The sequence below is a fragment of the Pygocentrus nattereri genome, chromosome 15, assembly GCF_015220715.1.
Source record: "Pygocentrus nattereri isolate fPygNat1 chromosome 15, fPygNat1.pri, whole genome shotgun sequence".
Lineage (NCBI taxonomy): Eukaryota > Metazoa > Chordata > Actinopteri > Characiformes > Serrasalmidae > Pygocentrus > Pygocentrus nattereri.
The window spans coordinates 21122959-21150266 of NC_051225.1; the positions used below are offsets into that span (position 1 = coordinate 21122959).

At 39.3% G+C, this 27308-nt stretch overlaps 1 protein-coding gene across 4 annotated transcripts in view; it reads left to right on the top strand.

Annotated features, from left to right (window-relative positions):
• Window positions 1-27308, top strand: part of diaph3 (diaphanous-related formin 3) — a 468447-nt gene that overhangs the window by 299895 nt on the left and 141244 nt on the right. For all 4 annotated transcript variants that reach the window (XM_017699480.2, XM_017699484.2, XM_017699482.2 and 1 more), the window contains 2 exons: window positions 1171-1295; window positions 12160-12324. In XM_017699480.2, coding sequence (XP_017554969.1) covers window positions 1171-1295; window positions 12160-12324 — 290 coding nt within the window. The remainder of the gene's footprint in view (window positions 1-1170; window positions 1296-12159; window positions 12325-27308) is intronic.

Consider the following 27308-nt stretch of genomic DNA (forward strand, 5'->3'; position numbering starts at 1 on the left):
AGATTCCAGCACTGTCTGATGGTAAGACGCTTCAGTGTATGGGATGCATGTATGAGGCCACTGACTTTTGATAAAGCTGTCAACGTCTTATTCAGATTTTCTACTGCACCTCAATTAAGTTTGCGTAGCAGTAACATTGGCAGAATGTAACTGCTGATCCATTAAAGGTGAATCAGAAAATTTGAACAAAAAGCTGACAAATAATTCAGGCGAGATTCATTATTTAGTGCCGTTTTTTGCTGGGACTGCTGGCCTATAGAATGCAATGTTGACATAGGTGTGTCTGTATATTGTTTTGTTTTGGTTTTACTCTTTTGCACAAGAAAAATGTATTTCAGATTAACACTGGTTGTTAAAAATGTTTTTTATTAAAAAATAAAGACATCCCAGAAATATAAATTCAAAAAATGACAAAAACAGGTTTAATAATGCACCTGAAATTTGAATATATAAATGTGTGACATCCCTGAACTAGGGATGTGCATGAGTATGAGTATTTGTGAGTAAGTTTGTATATTATACTTTGCTATTCCGAAACCCGAGTGGCTTAACATGAACACGTTGCCAAGAACTCATTGTGAAGGACATGACTAAGAAGCAGCTGCAGCATCATCGCTAACTGCTCTAGCTGAAGCAGTGGAAATCTATTTCTCTGACCAACTGATATGTTGCCACATCATCCAATAAGGAGAAAATACCTTGTGTAGAAGACGACGAGTTGTCATCAGGATCTGGTGTTGTACGCATTTACAGATTTAGCTCAAATCTGAAAAGACAGCCTTCATTCCTCCATTACTATTACCATTACCAGCTGTGATGCTATTGTTGTTACAACAAACAGTTAAGACACACAGCCACAAGCAACCTGAACCTGAAAAAAAAACTCATGTTTTTCTGCCTTTATATAAAACCGCCAATGTTTAAGCTGCCCTACTTTAAAAACACATTTCTCAGTCAGTCCAGTCATGTAGCAGGTACAGTAAGTGTGAGTAATTTGTGCTAGCAATAAAAAAAATTGATTTAATATTATTAAATGAAAGCATAATACAAGTATGTGGATTTTTTTTTTTTTTTGGTCAGAAAAATGTTTAGCTTTCTTCTCACAAGGTAACTATGCCAGATATGTCACTCGCTGCAGTCTAATAAAAACGTATCTCTCTGTGTGAGTAGTGTCAGCGGAGAACCTGGAGAAGAGTCTGAGGCAGATGGAGAAGCAGCTGCTGCAGCTGGAGAAAGATCTAGACACCTTCAGCTCCCCCAACGACCAGCAAGACCTGTTCCACAGCAAGATGGCTATATCCTTTGCCCTGTACACACACTCTCTGCTCTCATTCAGAAGAGAACTCTTCTGCTCTTGTTCCAAAAATGTGTTCCAAAAAAAACACACACACACACACACTTGCGTACATTGCAACACACTTACTCACACTGTTAGATCAGAGTACAGATCAGTGTGTAAGACAGCTAGTGTGTGCATTTTAATTATTCACGACGAGTGTCAGCAGGCCACGCTTCAGGCTTCAGGCAGGTGTCTGTTCAATAATGGAGTTTCACTCTGCATTTCCACCCTCCATCCATCCACAGCTGTCTGTCTATCTTCCTGCCAGTCTGTTCATTCTCTCTGTTCTGTCTGCTGTCCTGCTCCAGCACTTTTGATTTCTTCTTTCCTGAAGTTTGAAGACTTTTGGCAACACAATTTGTATCCATCTTTTTTTTCTTTTTTTTTAGTTTGTTTTTGTGTAATGTAGTCATACCACTATTACTACTTCTACTACTATTTCCTCTACTACTACTACTACTACTACCGTTAATAATAATAATAATAATAATGTTTTTTTTTTGTTTATACTAATGGTGTACATCTCTCACTTCTTATTTGATTACAATTCAGTGCATCTTGAGTCTCAGATTTCAGCACTTTGATTCAACCATTTTAAAAATACACTCAATACACTAACTTGGCTGAAGGAACTACAGCATAATGGAACAGGGGCGATACACAGGGTGACATATAAGCCTTATTTATTTGTTTTATTATTATTATTGTAATTAGTCCCCGGAATGTGGTCTAGGTAGGGCAATAATATGATGTAATCTGATAGCAGCAATGATTGACAAGTATGTCAATGGCAGTGCTTCAAAGATGATAATCCATGTTGGGAAAAGAGCTGACAGGGAATTAGAGAGCAAAATTAAATTTTAAACAGCTTGGTAAATAATATAAAATATATGTATATGTTAAGTATATAAATGTTTTTAATTGTAAAAACAGTTGATTATTATAGATCACTAATAAGCAATTAGATTTAGTGAAACATTGTAAACAATAAGATTTAAAATGTACCATTACTTTTGCAGGGTCTCACAGATGCATGTTTGCAGTTATAACTTTCAAAAAGAGAGCTGAAATAGTTCTCAGAAATCGTTGAGTTCCTCAGTTATATTATTTAATATGTGATATTCATTAAATCAGATGTAAAAATGCATATAAGCTAAAGCTAGCATAGGAGACAGATTTAGATGTAGAAATAGGTGTATTTGCCTGTTTTCTGGGGTGGTCTGGAAGGGGGTTATTATCAGTAAAGTATCAAGTATCAAAAATATCAAGAAAGGATTCTATATATTTTTTAAATGTTACACAGGCCTACCAAGAATATTAATTTAGATGAAAAATATAATGTAATTAATTTCTTCAATAAATTGTAACAAATTCTAACATGGGAAATCAGTGTAAACCCTGAGCCAGTATTTTATCTTTTAAAAAGGACAGTACATTTTCTTATTTGTCCTTAAACAAACTGCTTCTTTCAAAGTTTGTGGTCGTAGGACTAAAAAGCACAGCTTGGTGTAGAGCTTATCCTCTGATGCTGAATATATCCAGACAATAGTGTGGTATTTGAGAGTTAGTGAATAGTCAGAACTATAGCCTCTGCTGCGCTTCACCCTGGCTCCTTCCCCCTTCCCACCTCTCTGACCTGAACTGGACTGCAGGCTGTCTGGGGAGGTCATTATCCTACTGGCCAAGGGTACACTGCATGGTCTCTCCGAGTGCATGCATGTGTGTATGTGTGTGTGATTGATGTGCTGATGGTATTTCCCTGTTGCAGTGTTGATGCCCTTAGAGCTTGCATTCTCCTTTCTCTTCCTCTCTTGCTTGCACTTTTGCTTGTTCTTCTGTCTCTTTCTTTTTCTTCTCTGTTGTTGTCACACTACCTTGCTCACGTCCATTTCGTCTTCCACTATTGTGGCCTCACTAAAAAGGCAAAGGAAAGGACTTAAAAGAGGTGGTCTTAACACCCTTCATCTCACTTGAGAGGATGACCTCACAGTAAAATTAGACATTTTTTTCTTTCTCTCCTTTAGAACATTCATTTTCACATTTTCATGTCTCATTTCAGTCTCATTTGGAGCAGTTTTAAAACTAATGTGTGTGTCAATCACAGTTCCACTAGTTGTCCAGCTCATGCCTCAACCCATTACAGAACAGATCAGCACTCTGTCCTGACAGACTGTGTGCGCATATATCTGTATGCATCTGAGGCTGCCTACAGATCATAAGCATTCTGTTGATTTGCTTACAGCGAGGTTAGACCAGATATTTTAAATCATAACTCAAAATTAGGGACGTATGCAATGTATTCACAGAGTTGGGAAGTAACAGAATACAGCCCAATTTTAAAGAGTTGGTACATTACGTGAAATGCAAATAAAAACAGAGAGCAGTGATTTAAAAGAAGTCTATGTTGACCTGTATTTACACAAAAAAGTACAAATATATTTAATAGTCTATCATTATTGTCAACAAGTTCATTGTTGTTTTTTTTCTAAATATGCGCTCATTCTGAAGTAATGCCTGCAACACGACCAAAAAAGTTGTAATATTTAAAAAAGATGTTCAATCATGTCTGAGTAAAAAGGGACATGTACATGAAAAGGCCTAGTCCTTTATAAGCAAGAATGGCTTGAGGTTTGCCACTTTGCAAAAAAACAGTTGTGTCCTAATTCAGGGACTGCATCCTTCAACCTTCGAAGGATGTGGTGTACAGAGGCATGTCTATCGAAGGCTGTGTAGACCCGTGAAGGCTGAATCATCTGCATCACAGCACCGCTGTTCCCGCGTTTACCGCAACATTACGAAACAAGCTTCTGAGAAGTGTTTTTTTTTTTCTTTAAAGATGGAGCCAGATTTTGGTTGATATTAGCTTTTATTTTTTTTGCTTATTAGAGCTGGAGATGCTTCTGTCTGCTCCTTGTTCCTATGTTTTTACATTTGTATCGACTAGTGTATTAAACCCAATACCTTCATTTAAAAGTGTACTCCTCAGCCACCGTTCGCTCCTTTGCTGATGCCACCATGTTCTGATGTCCTCATCAGCACGCAGTGAACCACCCTTTGGATCCTTCGTTGCCATGGAAAAAAGGGGCACATTTGTCATTCGCATTTAAAGGAGCCTTCGAAATGGGATAGTCTAGTTGCACCACTGTAACACAGTTGGCCTTCATATGTGGTCTCCGAAGGATGCAGCCCCTGAATTGGGACACAGCTAATGTGTCAATAAAAGATACAAAAAATTGTAGTATATAGGTCTGTTAAGTATCTTCCTAGATTTGTGCATCCAGGGCAAGAACCATTTTAGAAATCTTTATTTTTAGCTTGAGAATAGGTAAAAGTGTCTGTTGCAAAGTGATTTTGTCACTCATCATCTGAAGGAAGCCACCAAGTCCAGTAAGTGTTCTGACTTGCTTTTAGTTCAGTCTCTCACTGACCTGAGATCTCATTTCGACCTGCTGGTGGAGTACATGTATTTCAGATATGAGCTGGAATGTAACTGGATAAAGGCTACATGAGGTGCATGTGGTGAGTGTCTTGTACTGCAATGAGGAAGGATGCACATCTTGTCAGTTTGTGAGTGAGTGAGTGGGTGAGAGAGGCGTGTGTGCTTTGAGCAGAGCTTGGCAGGTGGTGAGTGTTCAGGGCTGAGTGTGTGGGTGTGTTTGAGTGTCCATGTCAGTGTCGGGGTGATATAAGCAGAGCTCCTCAGGTTTTCAGGGTAGGAATGTGTGAGTTTTAGTGTGCGCAGGTGTGCTGGGGTGAAACAGTTGGTATGCGTGGCTCTAGAAGAAGCAGTATGTGTTGTAAATGTGTGCTTGATGACTGGTCACTATATATAAACCCCACTAATGAGCAGAGAATGGCTGCTGCTGACAGGTCACTTGCTCCACTTTCCTTCTCTTACCTTCTATTTCTAGAGATATTATTCCCCTTATACGCAGACTTTGTCCAAAACGATGATCCTATTCACAATGTAGTGCATTATTTTGGGAGTCTGCCATTTTGTAGCAGTGTCTGAAAACATAGTGGAGAATATCCAGTAATACTTGAGTGGGATTCGATTTACCTGTAGTGGACACATAACATAACATAAAATATAACATTGCTATACTTAAAGATGTTTCCTTGATATGCGATATGTAACATATTTACTTTTTTTGTGTTTGAAGTAGGAGCAGATACACTGTGCCAGCAAAACAGTAGTGGCATATTTTTGAAAACTGCTATTCCTACATCCATTTAAACATGGTCAATTATGCTTTTAGTTATGATGTAAATGGGATTTGAACTCACAAACAAGACAAAACAGGGTGAAACCTTAAACCAGGCACACACAATTTGTAGCCTGATTTTGCACCAGTTTGATCCTCCTGAGAAATTTTCACAATCAGAATTTTGCAGTTCGGAGTTTGATCAGAAGTGATTCCAAACCAGAATAGGGTGGCACTTCATGCACTCTGTAGTGCAAGATGTTCAGAGATTTTACTGAACCAATGTTATAGGCAATAGCCAATGACAGAGCTGAAAGACAGAAAATAAGACAAAGAGGCATGTATGCATACTATATGCACAGCAGACCACAGAGATGAAGGAATTGTATATTGAATTTTGGCAAATCCAGCAGTTGCTTTAGAATGTTTATAATGTATTGAGCAGAACTTCAAGACACTTACTTTAAAATTTTAAGTCAGTTTGTAGTAAAACTGTTCACCTATTATATTTATTATTATTATTGTATTTTTGCTATACTTCTTGTGCATAAAAGCATACACAGGTCCAGGACATTCTCAGCTTTTTTGGGTTATGATGAAATTTGGGATTTTGAGTGCCTTAACTGATGTTAAGTGTAATGCATTTTCTTCTGCTAACATATCATTGAAATGTAATTTATCCTGATAACACATCATATCACTTACCCCTACATTGAGTTATTGTAACCTAAATTAATTTAATCCAGGGCATATCTGCAGTGTTCATAGTTATTATAGTGCGAATCACCTTCTGTACACACTGAATCGGAGCTGCATCTGTAGTAGTAGTCATGTTTCAGCTGATTTCACAATAATGTAATAACAAAATCTGCTAGTAGACACAGCCGTGTGCCATGTTGTTATTGTTATTGAGTATGGCTCCTGTTGTGTGGACATCCAGGCTTTGACATTTTGATCCATAATGTGGTCATTTGGGGAAGATATGCACACACTTTGTTCCGGTACAAATGGACCAGGCAAATGTTGCTGATGAACATGTTCTGCTAAATATCCAGCTTGATTGATGTTTTACTATCACACAATGCACTGCAGTGAATAGTGTACAAGTAGTACACTCTAGAAGACACAGAACATCTGCAAAAAACTCTCTCTCTGGCTCTCTGCATGACTTTGCCAATACCAGCTTGAGCTGTAGCTCAGTCCACGTTCCCCACATGACTTTGTATTTCCATTGACATCATCTCTACCCTCCCATTTAGATAATCTTTTTCTGTTTTAGAATTAATCAAGTTTTTCAAATACAAACACATGCCCACACTCTTTCATTAAGTAGGTGATTCCCTGGTGTTCTTCCTGTATCTGTGCTGTAGGCTGTAGAGGTGTGCGCAGATGTTTGTAAACGAAGAACACCCTCTAGATACTGGTGTGTTTGGTGAAGGCCGCCCGCCCCTCATTTCTTTTCAGTGAATAAGCCATGGTCCACACCATTGGACTGATTTGTGTCCAATGGATCGTATATAAAGTTTAGACTGTTCAGTTTCTATTTGGCCACTCAGACACAACTTGTGCTATTTCTGATAATTGATCCTTAAACCTGATAACTCAATATCCAATAATGTCCAATAATCAATTTTCCAGCCCTCTAAATAAGCGTTCAGAGGAAAATTCATGATGTTTTACAGTATATTTCTAAAGATATTGGGCCTTTTTTACCAATTTTATGCAGTTTTCAAGATTTTTATTTGGTATTCTTATTTGGTATTTGTTTTTAGATATGAGCAGAATCTATACACACTTAATAGCACAAACGTGCACACAGTTCTAAAATTTTAGAAAAAACTTGAAGATATTAGTAAATCATTTTATTGTAGAACCTATATTCAGGCCCCCCTCACCTACCACAAGTCTACTCGGAGTCGCTTAGCCTCACAGCTTTCTAAAGAGATATTAACAAATTTTTTATTTTACCACCACTCAATCAACATATCAGTATATGTTGCTGCAATGTTGCATATATTGCTGTTGATGTAAATAAACTGAGCCCCATTGGTGCTGAGAGACATTTGTGTACATTCAAAATACTTGAGGTTGACTGCCTATACCACTGGTTCAGCTGCTGAAAAGTTATAAAAATAATTGTTTCTATTTGTTGTTTTTTCCCTCAGTTTCCCTCATCAAAGTGGCTTTGATGACTAAGAAAATGTTTTCTCAACCACATGGAGCAGTACCTTCTGACACTAAAAATGTGACTGTTCCCCTTTATCAGTCTGTATTAGCATAATTGACTGTGTTGCATTGGCTTACTTGTTTGCTTGCTTGATTGTAAGTGAGAGAGAGCCACAGCCATGCAGACCGCGGGTCTATATGTGGCACTGACGCTTTTCACAAGGATTGGCTGGTGTGGTGGCCGAGTCAAACTGACTAGCACTCGATTCACCCTGCAGCCAACACTCACACCCACGAGAAACACACAGCAGAACACATATACACACAGCATGCTATCACCAACACCCACACACCCTCTTAAACACTTAGCTGTAGCATCTCACATACACAGACATCCAAACACACAGTAAGTTTTATGTTGTGATAAGTTGAAAGAGAGGGTTGTGCAAGGCCACAGCACCAAACAGGATTACTATTTAAGACAACATCAAAGTCGGGGGATATTAGCAGTGACACTTAAAGAAAAGAAAAAAAAACTCAATCTTTTCACAGGCATTCCTGACCTCACAGCTAGGATTAGACCCAGTCTCTCTCACTTTCATGTTAGAGTAAGAGGGGAAGAGAGAGTTTGAAAGAGAGTGCAAAAATAAGTGTTTGAAAATATATCTAACAGTACGTCTCATATCAAAGATTTAGATAACTTATGATGGGTTTATTTACAGATTCACAGCATCGTACAAGCTTTCCTGAGTAATATTTTCTATGGCAAGAGTTTTGACTGGTCTTCTTCATCCTTCCATTTGCTTTATTGTTTAACTTTATGTATGTACATAAGTGCCAACACTATAAAATGTGTGCAGTTATTGCTCTGACAGCACGTATAAGAAAATCTCATAGCAAGGTTGCGCGCGCACATACACACATACTTTTACATTACAAAGCGTCTCTTTAAGTGGATCCGATGCAACAGTTTGTCAATATTGCATATGACTTAAGGCGTGAGTGGTTTATATGCAAAGCTGAAGCCACTAATTGTAGGCAGTTTAATAACTCTGATGTATGATCTACTGAATACTAAGGGGATACGCATTTATCATACACATGCGCTAGTGTGTGCATGCAGGTGTGTCCTTAGTGCAGGGCAGATTAAAAGTGCTTAAAGTTCACCCCTCTGGTTCTCTGTGCTCTGACCAGCAACCCAGAGTAAACCACACCCATATATATACAATATGTATACTTGTGCAAATTTCAGAGACCATGTTTCATTTATTTCCTGTCTAAACAGTCATTAAGTACAAATTGTTAATTATTCAGGATAGCACTGAAGAGAAGCAGAAAGATAAGTGGGGAAAAAAACAGGAATTTCCAAAACTGTTGAGTTAAAAAAATTATTAAAAAGTACAAAGAAATTGGGACTCCTAACAACTGGTTGACCACCAAAACTGTTGCCATCAGATAAACAGTACTTAAAGGAGATAATAAACCTCTGCTCTTGCTTTAAATATGAAAAAATCCACAGGTGTTTCTGTACATCCTTCCAGTGTGAGAAGACAACTCAGAGCTATGAGTCTGAAAGGATTTGTAGCTGTCAAGAAGCCATTACTGAAAAAAATGAAATAGAAAAATAAGAAAATTAAACTTGCAAAGAGAGAAGCTGCTTGTGATTTCAAAACAATCGACTGTCCACCCCAGACCTCAGCATCATTAAATATGGGGATTACTGGGATCATGAGATGCAGAAAATGCAGCCAACTTCTGAGACTGAACTTTAAAGGTGTCTAAAAGTGTCCTTGTAGATTTCTAAATGAACTGATAGCAAGTCCCCTGAAAAGAATTTAAGCTGGAATAAAGGTGGTACTGAAGAACATTCTAATATTCAAAATAGCTGGCTCTTAAAGGCTGTTACCTGGAACTTCAAATCAAGTCAAGGGGCTTTTATTATCATTCCATCTATGTACAAGTACACAGTGGAGTGAAATAATCCATAACGCAGTGCAACATGAAACAGAATGACTAGTACAAAGTGCAACGTGCAGAGCAAGTGTGCAAAATAATTGACTAGAGACAATACAATAAATACAGTAAATTAAACCGACATTAGACACAGTAAACAGACAGGACAGTGCAGCATCGGCACAACACTCATTTCTGAGCGTGAGGTAGGGTTGTGAAATAAGATGCAAAGATTGTATAACATGCTGTGATGTGTGAGTAAATGCAACCAGCTAACATACGTGAGCGCAGCAGTTCCTGAGGTATGATATACACAGTACTTGAGTAAACAAAGTGTGTACACTGTATTAGCAGCAAAGTTCCAGATAGTGCAAAAGAGAAGTGTGATTGCTTGCAGAACAACGCTGTTGCAGAGTCTGGCAGTGATAGCACAGATGCTCCAGTACCTTCTGCCAGATGGCAGCAGTGGAAAAGGTCTGTGTGAGGGATGGATGGTGTTGTCCACAATGCTGGTGGCTTTGCGGATGCGGCATGTGGTGTAGATGTCCATGATGGAGGGGAGAGAGACCCCGATGATCTTCTCAGCTGTCCTCACTATACGCTGTTGGGTTTTGCTGTTGTAGGCAGTGCAATTACCAAACCAGGCGATGATGCAGCTGCTCAGGATGCTCACCACAGTCCCCTTGTAGAACATGGAGAGGATGAGAGGGATGGGAGATGGGCCTTCTTCACTCTCTGCAGGAAGTAGAGGTGCTGCTGGGCTCTCTTGGCTGTGGAGTTGGCGTTGAGGGACCAGGCGAGGTTCTCTGTGATGTGGACACTGAGGAACTTTATGCTCCTGACAATTTCCACAGCAGAGCCAGTGATGTTCAGTGGGGGGTGGACACCTCTTCAACCATCTCTTTAGTTTTGTCCACATTCAGAGACAGGTTGTTGGTTCTGCACCAGCCCGTTAGCCACTGCACCTCCTCTCTATATGCTGACTCATCATTCTTGCTGGTCAGATCCATCACAGTTGTTGGAGTTGCACTTTGCAGTACAGTCATGAGTCAGTAGAGTGAACAGCAGAGTCAGTAGAGTAAAGCAGCAGGCCATCATTATTGTAGGTCATCATTCTCACCAAAATGTAATTATTTATTTATTTATTAATTTATTCATTCATTTTTACTGTAGTTTTTGAGACGCACTGCAAGGGAAATGTAGACCAAAGTGTTTGTTGTATGTCCAGTATGTCATCTGCTGTGTTTGCATTGTAGTACATATTGTATACTGAAGATGCTGACAATACACAGCTCTGTTCTTCTGCACTTGATTGAGCTTCATGCTCAGTTTTATATTTGTTCTTTCATTCTACACTCTTTCAAAACTGTACATCCTTTAGATGTAGGGCAAAGCTAATTGGAAATATACATTTTGCTCCCTGACATTTCTTCTACTATTGAGTCAGGCAAAGATTTTTCCCTTCCTGTGTGTCTTTTCTGTTTTATCTCTCTTTTTTTCCCCCACTGGCCATTGATTTCTCTTCCTTTGTCCCTTTATGTGGATGGCTACCTATTCGCTCGCTATTGTGAGAGGGGAAACTTTGATCTTCTTCAAAGATTTTTTTTGTCCACCTCTCTTCCCAAGCCAAGGCGGTGTTTTCATCATACTCTTTTGGAGTTAATAAACCGCGTGTGGATGTGTGTGTGCATGTGTGCATGCATGTGTGTGCTTGTGTCTCTGCACGAGGTCAATTGCCTTTCAAACTTGTCTAATAGGGCTTAATAAGTGATCTAAGTGGCCGTGGAGCAGTGAAATGTAGCAGGCTAAAAGGAACATTGCTATAAATGAATACGGCATGTTAGCAATGTGTTAAGCGAAGCTTTACAACTTGGTGTAATTTATGTCCGCATAAAGTTGACTTGGGTCATGAACACACTTTCTGGTGAGTTTGCTTCAAACCCTGGCCATTTCATTTGTAACATCCTTAATTATGTTTGTGCTGAGAGAAATGCGAATGTGACTCCCGTGACCTGCATGTGGTCACAAACCTGGTATGAATTATGGCTTTCTCTGAAGGTTTCCTCATTCATACACACGCAGGCTCATGTTCACGGTACAGAGTTTTAATTGGATATAAAAGTTTGCGAACACATTATGTCTGTATGAAAACAAGAGTTATTAGGGCCTTTTTTTCCCTCTGCTTCTCAGTTTCCCAGAATTTGCATATCATCATGATATCATATAGTCGGCCAAATTGCTAACATGGAAGAACTGGTGGAACTGATGGCGTTCTATCTGTAGGGGTGCTAGTACATCAGATTATAATGATGAATGCCTGAGATATTTCATTTCCCAGGTAATTGCCATCATTCCTGCAATTCATAAAGAGTCGTTTATGAATTTTTCACTCTAGCATTCCATCACTGGTGCATTGCTGTTGGAGCAGTAATTTATAAAGCATTATCTTTTCACACGAACAAAAGTCCATTTAAATCCTTAACTGCAGTGCCTCACAGCTTCTCCATGCAGGGAAGGGAGCAGTACCAGAAGCTGGTTATCATGCATGGAAACATGGGCACGCTGTACCAGAACATGGTCGAGTTCTTCGCCATCGATCCTAAGAAGACCTCAGTGGAGGAGCTGTTCACAGACATCAGCAACTTCAGAGCCATGTTCGTGGTATGGGATCTAACTTTATAGTTTTGTTTCTGTGCTATGGCTGACTTGCTGTTCTTTTATTTTCTCATGAAATGTCTGGGCCAGGTCCAGTGTTCTCCCTTAGCCTATTCCAGCACAAACCCGCTCACAAAAAGTACTTTCACAAGAAACATGCAGGCCAATAAATCAGTGTTTACCAACTCGGTGCACAATCTGTCTGACTGCAGAGCTTATCTCCAATGCAAATCTAACACACCTGAATCAGCTAATCAGGTTTTGCAGGGTTGCAAGTCTATTTAAATGTTTGCTACCCATTCGAATGCTTGAGGACACTTTGCCTTCCTTAAAAATTCTTAATTCTGAAATTTAATAACAGAAGTTTTAACTAAGAACGCCATTAAACGGGAGTGGTAGATCATTTTAGTGCATTGGAGCTCAATCTTTGTCTGTCATCACTTGGCAGCTAAGTATCAACAACTAGGAAACAAAATCAGCTAGTTTGATCACTTTAGACTTTTTCTTTAATAGTTACATGCAAGAAACAAAAAAGTTAACTGTTAATCATTTATTTATATGCCCTAAAAATGCCATGATCTTGATCGGTACATGAAAGTGTCTTTTTTTTGTATGAAAGTAGCTTTTCCTAAATAATGATTTGATGACAATTTTTACATATATTATTCCAAAGCAACAAAGAAACTTATTTGTATTAAAACATTATGAAAAGTTGGCTGTCTCTGAAGCAGTCGTGGACTGTAAGTAAGTAAATGTAATTCGTTACTGTACTTAAGTAATTTTATCATGTATCTGTACTTTAAGTATGTCCATTTTGGGTGACTTTTTACTTTCACTCCACTACATTTCAAAGTCTAATATCTGACTTTTTACTCCACTACACTTTGAGAAATCTGTCGTTCCTTTTGTTTTTTGTGTGTATAAAAACGTAATATGTCAAAACAAAGAAGTGCAAAGCAAGAACACCAATCAGGGCACAGCGGTCACTTTGTTCTGAGCTTGTTTTGACCTGTTGGTCATACCGACCCAGTGCAGCACACGGTTCAACGTCAGCGCAGCAGTGTAAACATTTGGGAGCACATAATCTACCTAAATGATGAACTAACCTAAATTTGTGTAAATAGACCACAATATAGAAATATGTACACATGTGCAGTCGTGACTGGCACGTTTCTTTTTTTCTGAATTCATACAAACACTTTCATTTTATAGTAAATTAGTTTGGGCTGGTTTATGTTTATGAACAGAGCCCTACAGATCAATATAGTAAAGGAAACTTATTTGTGATCCTGAGTTTAAAGACAGCTTTTATTCAACTTGTAACTAATTTACAAAGTAATCTTAAACTGGAACTTTGCTTGTGTATAAAAAGTGATTTCAGAGCCACTCAGTTCTCAATGATAGAAACTGTTTACCTTCAGTGTTTTGTCCTTATAATCATTTTAATAGACGTCAGCGTCACTAATTAATGACATTCCAAGAAACACACTGGAGTATTTTCACCTAAAATGAGTTCATGAAGCAAGTCTTATTCCAAAAATAATAATAGGACATCAGCTTCATAATTAATCTTTTAGTACTTTTACTTTTGATACTTAAGTACATTTGAAGGCAAATACTTTTGTACTTTTACTCAAGTTGTGGTCTAGAGTAAGGACTTCTACTTTTACTGGAGTAATATTTTACCTTGGGTATCTCTACTTTAACTCAAGTACATGATTTGTGGACTTCGTCCACCTCTGCTCTGAAGTTTTGACATGTACGACGCCAATTCCAATGAAGTTGGGACGTTGTGTAAAACAAATAAAAACAGAACACGATGACTTGCAAATCCTTTTCAACCTATATTCAATTGAATACACTACAAAGACAAGATATTTAATGTTCAAACAGATAAACTTCATTGTTTATTGCAAATATTCACTCATTTTGAGTTTGATGCCTGCAACACATACAAAGAAGTTGGGACAGGGGCAAAAAAAGACTGGGGAAGTTGAGGAATGCTTAAAAAACACCTGTTTGGAACATTCCACAGGTGAACAGGTTAATTGCAAACAGGTGAGTGTCATGATTGGGTATAAAGGGAGCATCCCTGAAAGGCTCAGTCGTTCACAAGCAAGGATGGGGTGAGGTTCACCACTTTGTGAATAACTGCGTGAGCAAATAGTCCAATAGTTTAAGAACAACGTTTCACAACATGCAATTGCAAGGAATTTAGGGATTTCATCATCTACACTCCATAATATCATCAAAAGATTCAGAGAATCTGGAGAAATCTCTGCAAGTAAACAGCAAAGCAGAAAACCAACATTGAATGCCCGTGACCTTCAATCCTTCAGGCAGCACTGCATTAAAAACCAACATCATTCTGTAACGGATATTACCACATGGGCTCAGGAACATTTCAGAAAAACGCTGTCAGTGAACACCGATTGTCGCTCCATCTACAAGTGCAAGTTAAAACTCTGCCATGCAAAGCGAAAGCCAGATATCAACAACACCCAGAAACGCCGCTGGCTTCTCTGGGCCCGAGCTCATCTGAGATGGACTGATGTAAAGTGGAAAAGTGTCCTGTGGTCTGACGAGTCCACATTTCAAATTGTTTTTGGAAATCATGGACGTCGTGTCCTCTGGGCAGGAAAAGCGCTGTCCGGATTGTTATCAGCGCGAAGTTCAAAAGCCAATATCTCTGATGGTATGGGGGTGTGTTAGTGCCCATGGCATGGGTAACCTGCACATCTGTGAAGGCACCATTAATGCTGAAAGGTACATACAGGTTTTGGAGCAACATATGCTGCCATCCATGCAACGTCTTTTTCAGGGACGTCCCGTTATTTCAGCAAGACAATGCCAAGCCACATTCTGCACGTGTTACAACAGCGTGGCTTCGTAGTAAAAGAGTGCGGGTACTAGACTGACCTGCCTGCAGTCCAGACCTGTCTGCCATTGAAAATGTGTGGCGCATTATGAAGCACAAAATACAACAACGGAGACCCCGGACTGCTGAGCAACTGAAGTTGTACATCAGTAAGAATGGGAAAGAATTCCACCTACAAAGCTTCAACAATTAGTGTCCCCAGTCGCCTTATTGAGCGTTGTTAAAAGGAAAGGTGATGTAACACACTGGTAAACATGCCTCTGTCCCAACTTCTTTGGAACATGTTGCAGGCATCAAATTCAAAATGAGTGAATATTTGCAAAAAACAATAAAGTTTATCTGTTTGAGCATTAAATATCTTGTCTTCTTGTATTCAATCGAATATATGTTGCAAATCGTCATATTCTGTTTTTATGTATGTTTTACACAATGTCCCAACTTCATTGGAATTGGGGTTGTAGCTTGGAGACAGAAATAGGGTTGAGGACCATCAGCTTACACTGGCTCCTACACTTGTTACGCAGTTTATTAGAAACATATATCAATCCAATCTTAGCCACTTTATGAGGTCCTTCTATCTTGTAGGTCCACTATATAAGTGTACAATTGCAAACTATTACTATGCACAGAGTGTCAGCCATCCTCTGCCCCATTCATCCTTGGTCAGTTTCTGACCACAGGACCACTGTTGACCAGGTATTTGTGTGGTGGACAATTCCTGACACAGGAGTGACATGACATGATAGGTCATGCATTATGATAAGAGTGTATCAGAGACAGTTTGCTGGAGTTGTTACATGGCAACGCTCTGCAAGGTTGAGAGTGGCCCATCATCTTAAAAACAAAAATAATAATAATAATAATTATTATTATTATAAATCCGCCATAGAGTGGCTGGTCAGAAATTGACTACTGATGATGGATTGGCTGTCGTCTTTAACTGTGCAGCAGCAAAGTAGAACTTTCTAATAAAGCATGTATGATCGGTCAACAGATGGACGGTATAGATGTAGCCACATAAAAACTTTCTGAAATGTACAATTTTTGTTTAAGCAGAATGCAAACAGAACTGAACCAGATACAGTCAGATGTCTTCATATTTGTCTGCTCCCTCAGAAACAAACTGGAAAAGTTACTCAAACAGGAGATGAGGGACTGCCATGTTTTCATTTTAATTGAAATATGACTGAAACATCCCTAACTTAGCCATTTAACTAAACAGGCTAACCATAGAATATTTGGCAGTCTTTGTACATTGCATTATCTCCCTGTGTTTGTAACATGCTGATAAACCACATATCTTATGAAGAATTTCAACCAGAACCAGTATATCACCCTTTATTATTGCAAATGAAATTGTGTTCCTTTTGCACAAGCCTCACGCTGACCCAAACCAAAGGCAATTTCCCCTCTTTCTCCCTCTGGGCTGATGTGGCCAGAGTTTGTGCAACGAGCAGTATGTGTGCAGTGCTGGACTGGGGGGCAGAGATAATGCCGCTAATTAGCAGCACGACAGCACTCTTCAGCGCTAGACTGACGGCTCAACACACAAACCACCAAAATGGATTTCACACTCCTGCGCCTTTTGTCTTTTATTCACTACAACTGATGTGGTGTGTGCGTGCACATTTGTCTCTCTGAGTATGTCCCTGCGTGTGTGTCTCTAAGTGTGTGTGCGTGTTTGCATGTGCGCTCTCACACACTGCTCTCATTCCTATTCTGCCTGTTACAGCGTAGTAATCTGACGAAAGAGGCGCAGGCTGTCTGCTTTATGAAATGCCATTTGAAATGCAAAGTTATTTTCCACTTGGCTGCGGCGATGATGAGACGAATCTCATTGCTTTTATTATTTTAAATGATTTCTTGATGGAAATTCAGAAATTTGGGGAACAGGCTGACGACAGGCCTTCCATCAGATGCATGATAATGCACTCCTGTGGTGCACCACTTAAAGCAGCCCCCACTGAAACCACTACTTTGCTCATCTGTGGTGCAATTGTAGCAGTGATACTGCATCATAACTGTGTTTTATTGGGTTGAAGAGAGTATTCACTTGAGAGGAACATGCAGGATCTTTGAGGTCTTCAGTGCATAATCTATAAGAGTCTCAAAGTTTTGGTTTATTTTTATTTAATATCAGACTCATCAAGAGTTTGTCGCCATTTTTGTAATTTTGTGTTTATTAAAGTGAAGCACTTGTAGTGTCCAGTAGTGCTGTGACTCAGAACTTGATACATGAACCCAGCAATCTGCACATTGCGAATGCCCAGCATCCAGCTAGAACAACTGCTTACAATAAACGCAGAAAACTGTTCACATATGCACGTGCTAATGGACAATTGGAATGGAACTGAGAAAATCATGGTGGTTGTGGGCAGCTTACATGTTTACAGAGTTACATGTTTAGTGCAGAAATAATGTGGTGACTTGACAAAATTGCAAGCTTTTTTATCCGGTGGTATTTAGGTAGATATAGACAAGCAAGCTCCCATTGCTTAGGACTTTATGAGCTGGACTTACATATCAGATTAAATACTAACAATAATTAGAAACTAACAGTTCAAATCAATTGTTTCGATTTATAATGGGTTGGGTTGATTTTGTAAAGAATAAAAGTAATTCTAGGCCTACTTGAGGTCCTAGATACGTCACTGACTATGATTACCAGTGCTTATATAACCAGGTTTTGGTTAGTTGTTAGAAATGGCAAACAAAGGCAGCAGTTCTATGCCAGGACTCTTTACTCTGAGTCACTATAAAACAGATACAAGGTAAAATATGTTAATATATGTTACAAACTTCAAGGAACTATGTAGGTACAAGGTACTATGTTGTTTTGTGTTTGATTCTGTTTGTCAGTGCAGTTTAGTTAGTTCCCATCATGTTACTCAAAATAATTATCTATTACTTTGGAATTTTGAACTCATACAAATTGGCATTAGAAATTAGCGTTATCATAGAGGCCTCATTATTGACCTGAAAATCTTAAATCTAAAATTTTCACTTTTGGAAGAATGGCAGACTGTGGCAGTTTTTAGTGACATTTTTCCCAATTGACTGCAGTCACCGGTACCTTAGTATAACAATGATTACACCGTGGTTGCCACCTCATTATTAGTTACATTTGTAAATGATAAATCATAAAGACAACTCTTTACTTCAGGTTGTCATCTCTGAGAACAGCCTGTCTCTTTGGCTTAGTTTCAGCCGTTTGAGCCTGTCATTTGGTCATTTGGGAGGAGGCTATTTAGAAGGTCATCAAATTGGGTTTGCCCCCTGTGGGTCTGGCCAAACACACATATACACACACACACAAAAGAGAGAGTGAAACACTGGCACAACCCTTTTTCAGGCCAGTGAGCTTCCACCCCTCAGTAGCAGCTTGTTTAAATCAATGCTGAGGAGTGGCAGGGGACCAACAGTCAGGCACATACTCTTCTACTCCACGTACACACAGATTCTTCTGTGCACTTGCACATTCCTGCATGCACACACACTCAATCATCCTCTCGGTCACACACAAACACACACAGTGTTTTATTCTCTCAGTCTTTTCTAGTTTGGGCCTTTTTCTCTCCTGAGTGACACTGACAGGACGCCTGTGTTTGGATGAAGATTGTTTTTGGCCATCACTGCACCCATTCCAAGAAGTGCACACACTCACCACCTCCCCCTCCTTTGTCCCTTATCACTCTGTTTTCCCGTTATAGTAAGGAGGTTGTGGAGCTGGAGATGAGACCTTTCACTAAAAAGAGACAATTAGAAGTGTGATAGTACATCACGATGCAATACATCACAGTGCTAAAATATTGGTTATGGCAACATTCATCCTAGACATAGGCAGTATTAGCTGCATTCAGTTAATTACGTATTTGATACAATTGCATTAATTAAAGGGCCCATATGCTACTTTTCTTTCATTTTAATTTTCCTCTTTGAGGTCCACTTCACAACTTCTGTTGTCTTATGAACCAAATTTCATCATAATAGATTTCCACAGGGCCATTTTCCAACCTCTCTTATTCTTTAGAATTTAGCAAGCTGTTTTTGTTACTGTGCCTTTAAGACTGATATACATAGTCCTTCACAAATATTGGAACTCTAAAGCTAAATTTTTAATTGCTGATCCTTTCGACCTTTCATCATCTATTATCCACGATTATTGACACCCCCTTCATTTAATTTTTGTGCAGCCTTCCTTTGCAAAGATAACAGCTCTTCTTCTATATTGCTTAATGAGACTGGAGAACACGTGGCAAAGGATCTGAGTCCATTTCTCCATGCAGAACCTCTCCAGATCCTTTAGATTCCATACTTGTGGGCTCTCTTCTTCAGCTAATCCCACAGATTTAGGCCAGGGAAAAGGGGTGGCCATGGCAAAAACTTAATTCTGTGGTCAGTGAACTATTTTGTGTTGATTTTAAGACATGCCTTGCATTATGGTCCAGTTTAACTTTCATGGCTTTGAATTCTGTTCTGTTGATACTTGCTGGAGTCTGTGATACTTTGTATCTGAATAAATTGTCCAGGGCTTTTGGAAGGAAAACAAACCTGCAATGGGTTACATTTCTCCATGGCTATCCATTGTCCACGCCAAATCCACGTCTGGTGTTTGTTGCCAGAAACATCTATTTTGGTCTCATCTGATCAAACAAGGCCCCACTGAAGTTCGAGTTTGTTGGTCCTTGACAGCAGAGGCTTCTTGTGGCAACTCCCCTCAAACAGCTTGAGTTTATGTAACTGGTGTTTGATTATAGTTAGAGATACATTGTGTAGGTGGGGTCAGAATAGGCATATATCCTCTTCCTGGCAGATTCTTGACATCTCCAGTTGTTTTAAACTTCTTAAATATTCCCCTGTTAGTAGAAATGAGCAATTGTAACTCTCTAGTCGTTTGCTTGCAGCCAGTTCCATTGTGCAGCTCAGCAACCTTTTGTTGCACATCACTGCTGTATTCTCACACTGATGGATGACTGAAAGAATTTGCTCTGTGTTTTATCTCGCCTAAATTCCCCAGTAAAACAGAAAGGCATGGCCGACCATTTAAGTGTTACTAATTGCTCAGGTTAAAATTAAAAAGGCACATTTTTTTAGATTTTTTTGTCAGTGACTACATTTAGTTTTTACACTTTGTCATTACACTTTTTAATAAAGGTTAGATTTTTGCTAATATTCTGAATGAAAGATCAAAAAGGGTAATTGAGAATATTTTTGTACAGCTCATTTTGCTCATAATTACTAGGGTTGCCTATATTGGTGGAGTTAACTATATGACCTCAGTTGCAATTGAATGCTGTTTCATAGAAAAAAAAAGTCTGGGCTGAAACATTCCTTCTAACTTTAGTGTGAATGAGCAGGGCTAGACTATTGTGGGCAGAACGGGGGGAGCTAAACTGCTGTAGGCTGAATATGTGGATCATTGTAAATATGTTGGTTTTCATGACACCACGAAAACAGTGAATTAGAAAAAGGTTTTTACAGCTTAGTTTTTGCTTTAACAGCATTTACATTTTTTTCTGTTAATGTTTTGTCATGTTAATGTAATAGTAATGTGTTAACTTTTGCGCCAGTGGTTTTTATTTATTTTTAGTTTTTGGTGTTATGATAAAAGCTGTAATAGAAGGTGTTTGACAAGTATAAGATAAACAGTTAAAAATTAATTGTAAAATCTGTGCTGTTTTTACAGATTATATAAAATAATCCGAAAATGAATCTAAGCAAAGTCTTGTTGACATTCTTGTCTCTCGAAATATATACACCAACACGTCCTCACACTCATGATGTTCAGATCACTATTCTCACACTGCTCACTATGGAGTCATTGAAAGCTCAGAGGTGCTGTGCTGTGTTTGTATACTAGGCAGGGAGCGTGCCCCAGCAAGGCTAGCATTGTTTTCTTTTAGCGTTAATTTTAGCACTGCCTCATTCCCTTTTACCGTCAGTGCTTTTGTCAGAAACAGATTTGTGGCTAGGTTGCAAGCTTTCCTTGCCAAAAGCTTGTTTTTATTTGTATTTTTTTGCAAGTGTTAGTTTTTATTTCTGTACAAGTTTTATTTTAAATTAAAAGCCCAGGACCCCAGTATCAGCAACTGAGTGTATCTTTACATCCTCCACCGACATTGCAGACAATACTGAAAACAGATGGATGCTTAGGATACATTAAATAATCATGAGCAAGAAGACTGAATTAATATAATTGTAAGAAAAAGTTGATCTTCAGTTTTAATGCTGGTCGATGAAGCTCTTGCGAATAATTGAATTTCTGTAAGAAGAGGTGTAGAGGAGAAGAGTGGAACAAAGGGGAGAGCACCTCTACGCTACGACCCACTTCACCTAGCCTCCTTATAATTACCCTGCATACGGAGGGGAGCGGGAGAAGGTGAGAGAGACAGAGCTCCTGAAATAGAGTGGTGAAATGAACGACAGATGAAGGTGCTCCTCTCCTTTGCTGCAGGCCATGTTAAACCTCAAGCTCTGATTATTCCCATTACCTGATTAGAGAAGGGTAGAGGTGGACGCGCACAGGCTACCTAGATTGCTAGCTCCTGTTCTGCTTTATCAGTTCTGCTCAATATAGCACATTGTCCACAGCATTAGAGAGAAAGGGACGAAAATATGCCATATTTGTATTAATTAGGAAAGTGTGAAGAGCAGCATTACCCACAGAATGGCCCTCGATGTTTAAATTTGAATCAAAGCGTATGAATAAAATGGGACTTTGAGGGGACATAATAATAGCAATTTGATTTCACACCTCCCCATAAGCTTTGGGAAGTGCTGAGAATTCATTATTGCATGTAAATCACTGCCAGAAAAAAAAAGAGAGCATTACTGGTCTGTGAATTGTTGAGCAGAACTGGCCAGCGAATTAGAAGGCCAAAGATCAAGTTCTCTCAGAGCTATGAGTGCTTATTCAGTGCATCACCATCTGCTGGGAAGGCTTTTCCATGGCTGTGGCCGAGACTGGTTCACCCGGCAAGAGGCAGAGGGATGGACACTGTCCTTTGTTGAAGTGTGAATGCTGACAGTGGTTCAGAGTGCATTCACACATGATAATTTCCTCCCCCCATACATATGGTTCTCTCTCTCTCTGTCTCTCTCTCTCTCTCTCTCTCTCTCTCTCTCTCTCTCTCTCTCTCTCTCTCTCTCTCTTGCTCGCTCTCTCTCTTTCTCTCTCTATTTCTCTTTCTCTCTCTTTCTCTCTCTATTTCTCTTTCTCTCTCTTGCTCGCTGTCTCTCTCTTTCTCTCTCTTGCACGTTCTTTCTCTCTCGCTCTCTCTCTCTCTCTCTCGTTTGCGGTCTCTGCCGCGCTCTCTGCTTGCCCTTTCTGCATGCCCTCCTTTGGCCTTCACCAGCTTGTGTCCCATAATCCCGTCAGTGGGAGTTCCTACGCCAGCCAGCTGCATGCTATCATTACTGTTGTTGACCTTTGACTTATAGCTAGAAGCTCTATCCAATCAACATCTAACATTGTTACATTGTCCCACACTTCTGGACATTCACATACTCAAGCCCTACAAAATAAACTGATTGGCTTGGAGTCAATTGAGCCTGTGCTAGTACAGCCTCACTAATGGACACTAAATTTAGCATATTGTTCAATCAGGCCGTCAGCGGCAGGTCTGCGCTGACTCCAACACCAGCAGCTTGAGACATGCTAATGCCTGCCATGCCCTCACCCCAGCCCTGCAGCGCTTAAGCTCTGAACTCAAGAGTGCGGAGGGTTGCATGCGGCTCGGGAGAGAGAGAGGATGCCCTCTCTTTGCCCTTTGCTTACTCACTCGTTGGAAGGCGACCTGCAGCTGAAGTATGGAGCTGACAGGAATCCAATTGAGCGTGGCTGAAGATGAATAAAGTAGGAAGGAGGTAGAAAAGCATGCATTTGATATGAATTGAGTTGGGAAGAGTCCTGATTAAGCTCCATTTTAAGTGCAGTGCTGAGCGATAATTGACCATGCCGATTTCCGCCCACAAAGACTTTCATAGCAATTGTTGCACGGCTGAGCAAGTTTTACGGATTGTTTCAACTAATGACAAACTGCAGCATGCAGTGCTTATTTATTAATGTTTATTTTGGATGCATGTGAAAAGTCACTCGAGTGTAGATTCTCTGGTTTGTTGCAGCAACTTAGTAAGCTGGGGCAGGGTAGCATTTTAAACTGAAAACAATTATAAAACAAACAAATATACAAACAAACAAATAAACGATAGATAGATAGATAGATAGATAGATAGATAGATAGATAGATAGATAGATAGATAGATAGATAGATAGATAGATAGATAGATAGATAGGTAGGTAAGTAAGTAAGTAAGTAAAGAATTGTGATGTATGTTTTTCTAAAATGAAAAGTATTCAGCCAAAGTACACGGCAGCTATTTAACTAGGATTAACTGGACACATAATGGCCTTTTTCGGGTGAATATATTCATTTATTTGTTTGTTTGTTCATTTTTAATGGTAGCTAAGTTGATTGTTCAGAGATTGTGGGTTTAATCTTCACCTTTTTAAAAAAGCCATCTGTCCAAGACAGCATAGATAGCACTCCTTCTTCCCATCACTCATCCTGATGCTAGCTAATGTATTCATTGACATTAAAAAAATAGCAGTTAGCATTCTCCTCCAAGTGTGTTGACCTTGTGTGTGATGTTTAGCATTTTGGGGAAAAATGTGTTGGCTGGCTGCAGGTGACACAAAGGAAGCATATGTGGTTTGGATGTTCAGGTCTAGGAAAAGTTAACTGGTAATTTGTATAACCTTTGCATCATTTTGATGTTTCTTGAACTTAATCTTCATTAATGAAATCTTCATTACACTCACACATTTCATTTACAGAATGGTTCTTTAAAGAACTATCCATTGAAAGGTGATTTTAGGTTGAGCAAAATTAGGTAGATTTAAATACAATTACTATGATTGCTCTCTGAAATAGTAAATTAACAGGAGGAGTCGTTATTTGTTGCGTTCACGCTCTAGATACTCAGTGTAATAGAGAGAGGCGTCCTCCAAGTTCTCTTCCTTTTTAAATATTGGCTCTCAATTTTCTTTTAAAAAGATCTTTCGCTTAAGAACTTTGTGACGAGCTGCTGTGCTAAAGTCCATAAATTCAGTGATTTTTTTTTTTTTTTTTTTTTTTTTTCTTTTCTCTCTCTTTTGGCACTCTCTGAAATGCTCTGCTCTTCCTCTGTTTCAATGTAGTCGCCCGACATTAACATCCTCTCTTCTTCACGTTCCTGTCGACTGAACACAGAGGCTGAACACTTTTGCATTGCCTCTTCTCTCTAATAGTCATTAACTCGGGCTAAAGAGGCCTCTTTTGGCCCCCTCACCCTCAGACTAATGGCATTGACGGAGCCTATTGACTGGGTATTGTCTTTAACTGGGAGTTTGACTAGCATGAACAGAGAACTGCTGGGCACAGCATTACACAGATTTTATCTCTCACCATTGACATCGTTTGTTTAGCGCCCACGCTACACATTGTATGGTATTCTAATCGAATGTGTAAATTGAATTTGCCCTTTTGCTTGCTTTGTGTCGAAATCGACTTGGCATGTGAACCAGTGGTGTTTTGGAATATACGATTTGTTTAAGCATCACATTTCAGAGGACCGGTCAATCTCTTTTTTGAAATTTCTTTATTTAGAGCTTCATTTAATGAGTACAGACGTATGAGTATAGACTTAGACATATAGCTGTGATGTTGGTCTGTTATGTAGGATGTGCAAAGCTAATAAAAGTTTTCAAGAAATCTTTACATGGGCTTCAGCACAAGAGCAGCGTTCACTCTGATGATTCTAATATTTGACTTGAAAGTTGGCGAATGCTGTCTTTTGACATTGGTAGTGTTCTTCAATGTAAATAAAAGCAGCCCTCTTCTGCCTCAAGCCAAAGCAATTACGGTTAGTGAAATTAGTTTCACTCACTCTATCTGCACTGTCTCCGACTGCAGCTCATCTCGTCAGACTGCGTTTGAAGGGAGCAGTGGGGGAAACTGCCAGGCCCTCAGTCCTGGCGCACTCGCCATAATTAAGTTCAAGCGGCGGCTGGAAGAAAGAAGACCAGTTGCTTTAATGAGAAGAAGAGTCGAGTGAGAAGAGCAAAAGCATTTTTTTTCTCTCAAAATTCAACATCTTGCCTCCCCTGCCCCTTTCCCCCTAGCCCCCGCCGTAACACCTCTACTGCCTGGTTTGTCAAATGAGAAGCCTTGGGCTGGGTTTCTGATTGGGCTGATGGAGGAGGTGGTGGTGGGTCACGTGAAACAGTGTTGTGTTTTAGAGGGCATAAGGAACAGCCTGGCTAAGTCTATTAGATTAGCGCGTGATGATTAGAAGTAAATGTACAGCTCTAATGATCCATATTAAGGAAAGTCTTATGAGAGGGCCAGCTCTCAGAACCCAGTTTGTTGAGCATCAATCACCCATAACAGCATTGAGCATTGTGCCCTTTTTTGGATGCAGTGTGAGTCTCTGCTTCTCTGTCTCTCGCTCCACACTCAATAGCTTTTCAAATGGCTTTGTGTTCTGGATGTAGTGTCAATCATGTGTAGACCCCACCAAACCCCTTGCCATATTAATGTTGTGGTGGGGGTTAACTCTAGGAAAACCAGCTGGAAATAATTTGAGAATATGTGCATAAACTTTTTTCGAGTGAGCCTCTTTTTAGGGTGAACATATTTTGTGAAAATTGTTATGACTCAGTGATAAGTGGCAGCATGTTGATTTAGAAACATTTCTCTGTTTAGTCATTTTCAGAAAGGAGACGGCAAAGCTCACCCTTTTGCTTTCTAATGGCTGACTTTTCTGATGTTCACCTCGGCAAGAAGCAAAATTTGATGCTGCTAATTGAGTTCTAATATTTTTACATCTCGAGTGAGAAGCGGCAATATGTGGATATAAAAAAGTTTCTTCATTTATTATTTTTCAGAAACAAATTCATTTTTCCTGTTCTTGCATTTTTCCTACTCTGCTGGCATAGCTTTTTGCCAGCAACTCATCAAAATCATTTTCTCTAAAGTATATTTTTTCATAGCACCATACTTGGGAGCCCCCTGTAATTACGTTGAGAACCCCAGGTTAAGCACTTCTGGTATATGTGAACCACTTATCCTGCTAATTGAATCTGATTTAGTTAGACATTGCAAACATAGGAACTTAAACTTACTGTTTTCATTTACTTACATTTTATTGTGCACAACTAATGCTGTTATTAGGGAGAGTTGATTCCTAGTATTTAGCTGCCTGCTGTGCTCCCAGTTACACTAGCTTTTATCTGTGAACTTTCACTTGCAAAATTACAGTACTTTTGGTGGAATTTGCCACAAATGGTGGTTTTGGGCAGTGCAAAGCTTCATGTGGGGTTTAACTTTGGTGAACTTTGTCACATGAATTAACCAATGGCACCACTGGAGCACTCTCCCAAAACATCAAAAACATGCTGAACGCTAGAGGGCGAATTGAGCTAAATGGCTCAAAGCGAACAATGAATGTTTTTAACCATTTGTGTTGGACATTTTAGTTTTGGAAAGTGGAAGGATGTATTTCATTAAGAAAAATCAAACAAAACTTACCAGTATCTTCCCATTTTACTAAGCCGTTCCATTGACATCATGAACGTCATGAGGCGCTGTGTTAAACTTCTTTAACTCGAGTTCAAAGACACGCAAAAATGTAACAGCATTGTTAAAATGTTCAGGAAAGGATTGAATACGTTTACATTAAAATGATGAAGCTTTTATAAACTATGATTTTGCCCTACTGCTCCATCTATCCCATTCATTTTGGACATGCCCTCTAGTGTCTGGCAAACAGGAAGACATTATGGAGTGGCAGGTCTTCTCACTATAAATTCCCTGGCGCTGCTGTTTGTCTGTGTTCCCCTCTGAAGGGGCTGCGTCATTGTGCAGCAGCACTGAAAATGGAGGATATTGCTAATTTAGCCATGTCTTGGTGTAATTAATTTTAACACTTCATCTCCACTGGTTATAAATAAACACCTAATGAAGAGATTACACGATAAGCATTAATTGAGACAGTGTGTTAGTACCGTTACTTTTATGTTTTTATTTATATTTTGTTTTATTCATATTTTCAAAACCTTTAGCAGCCATGC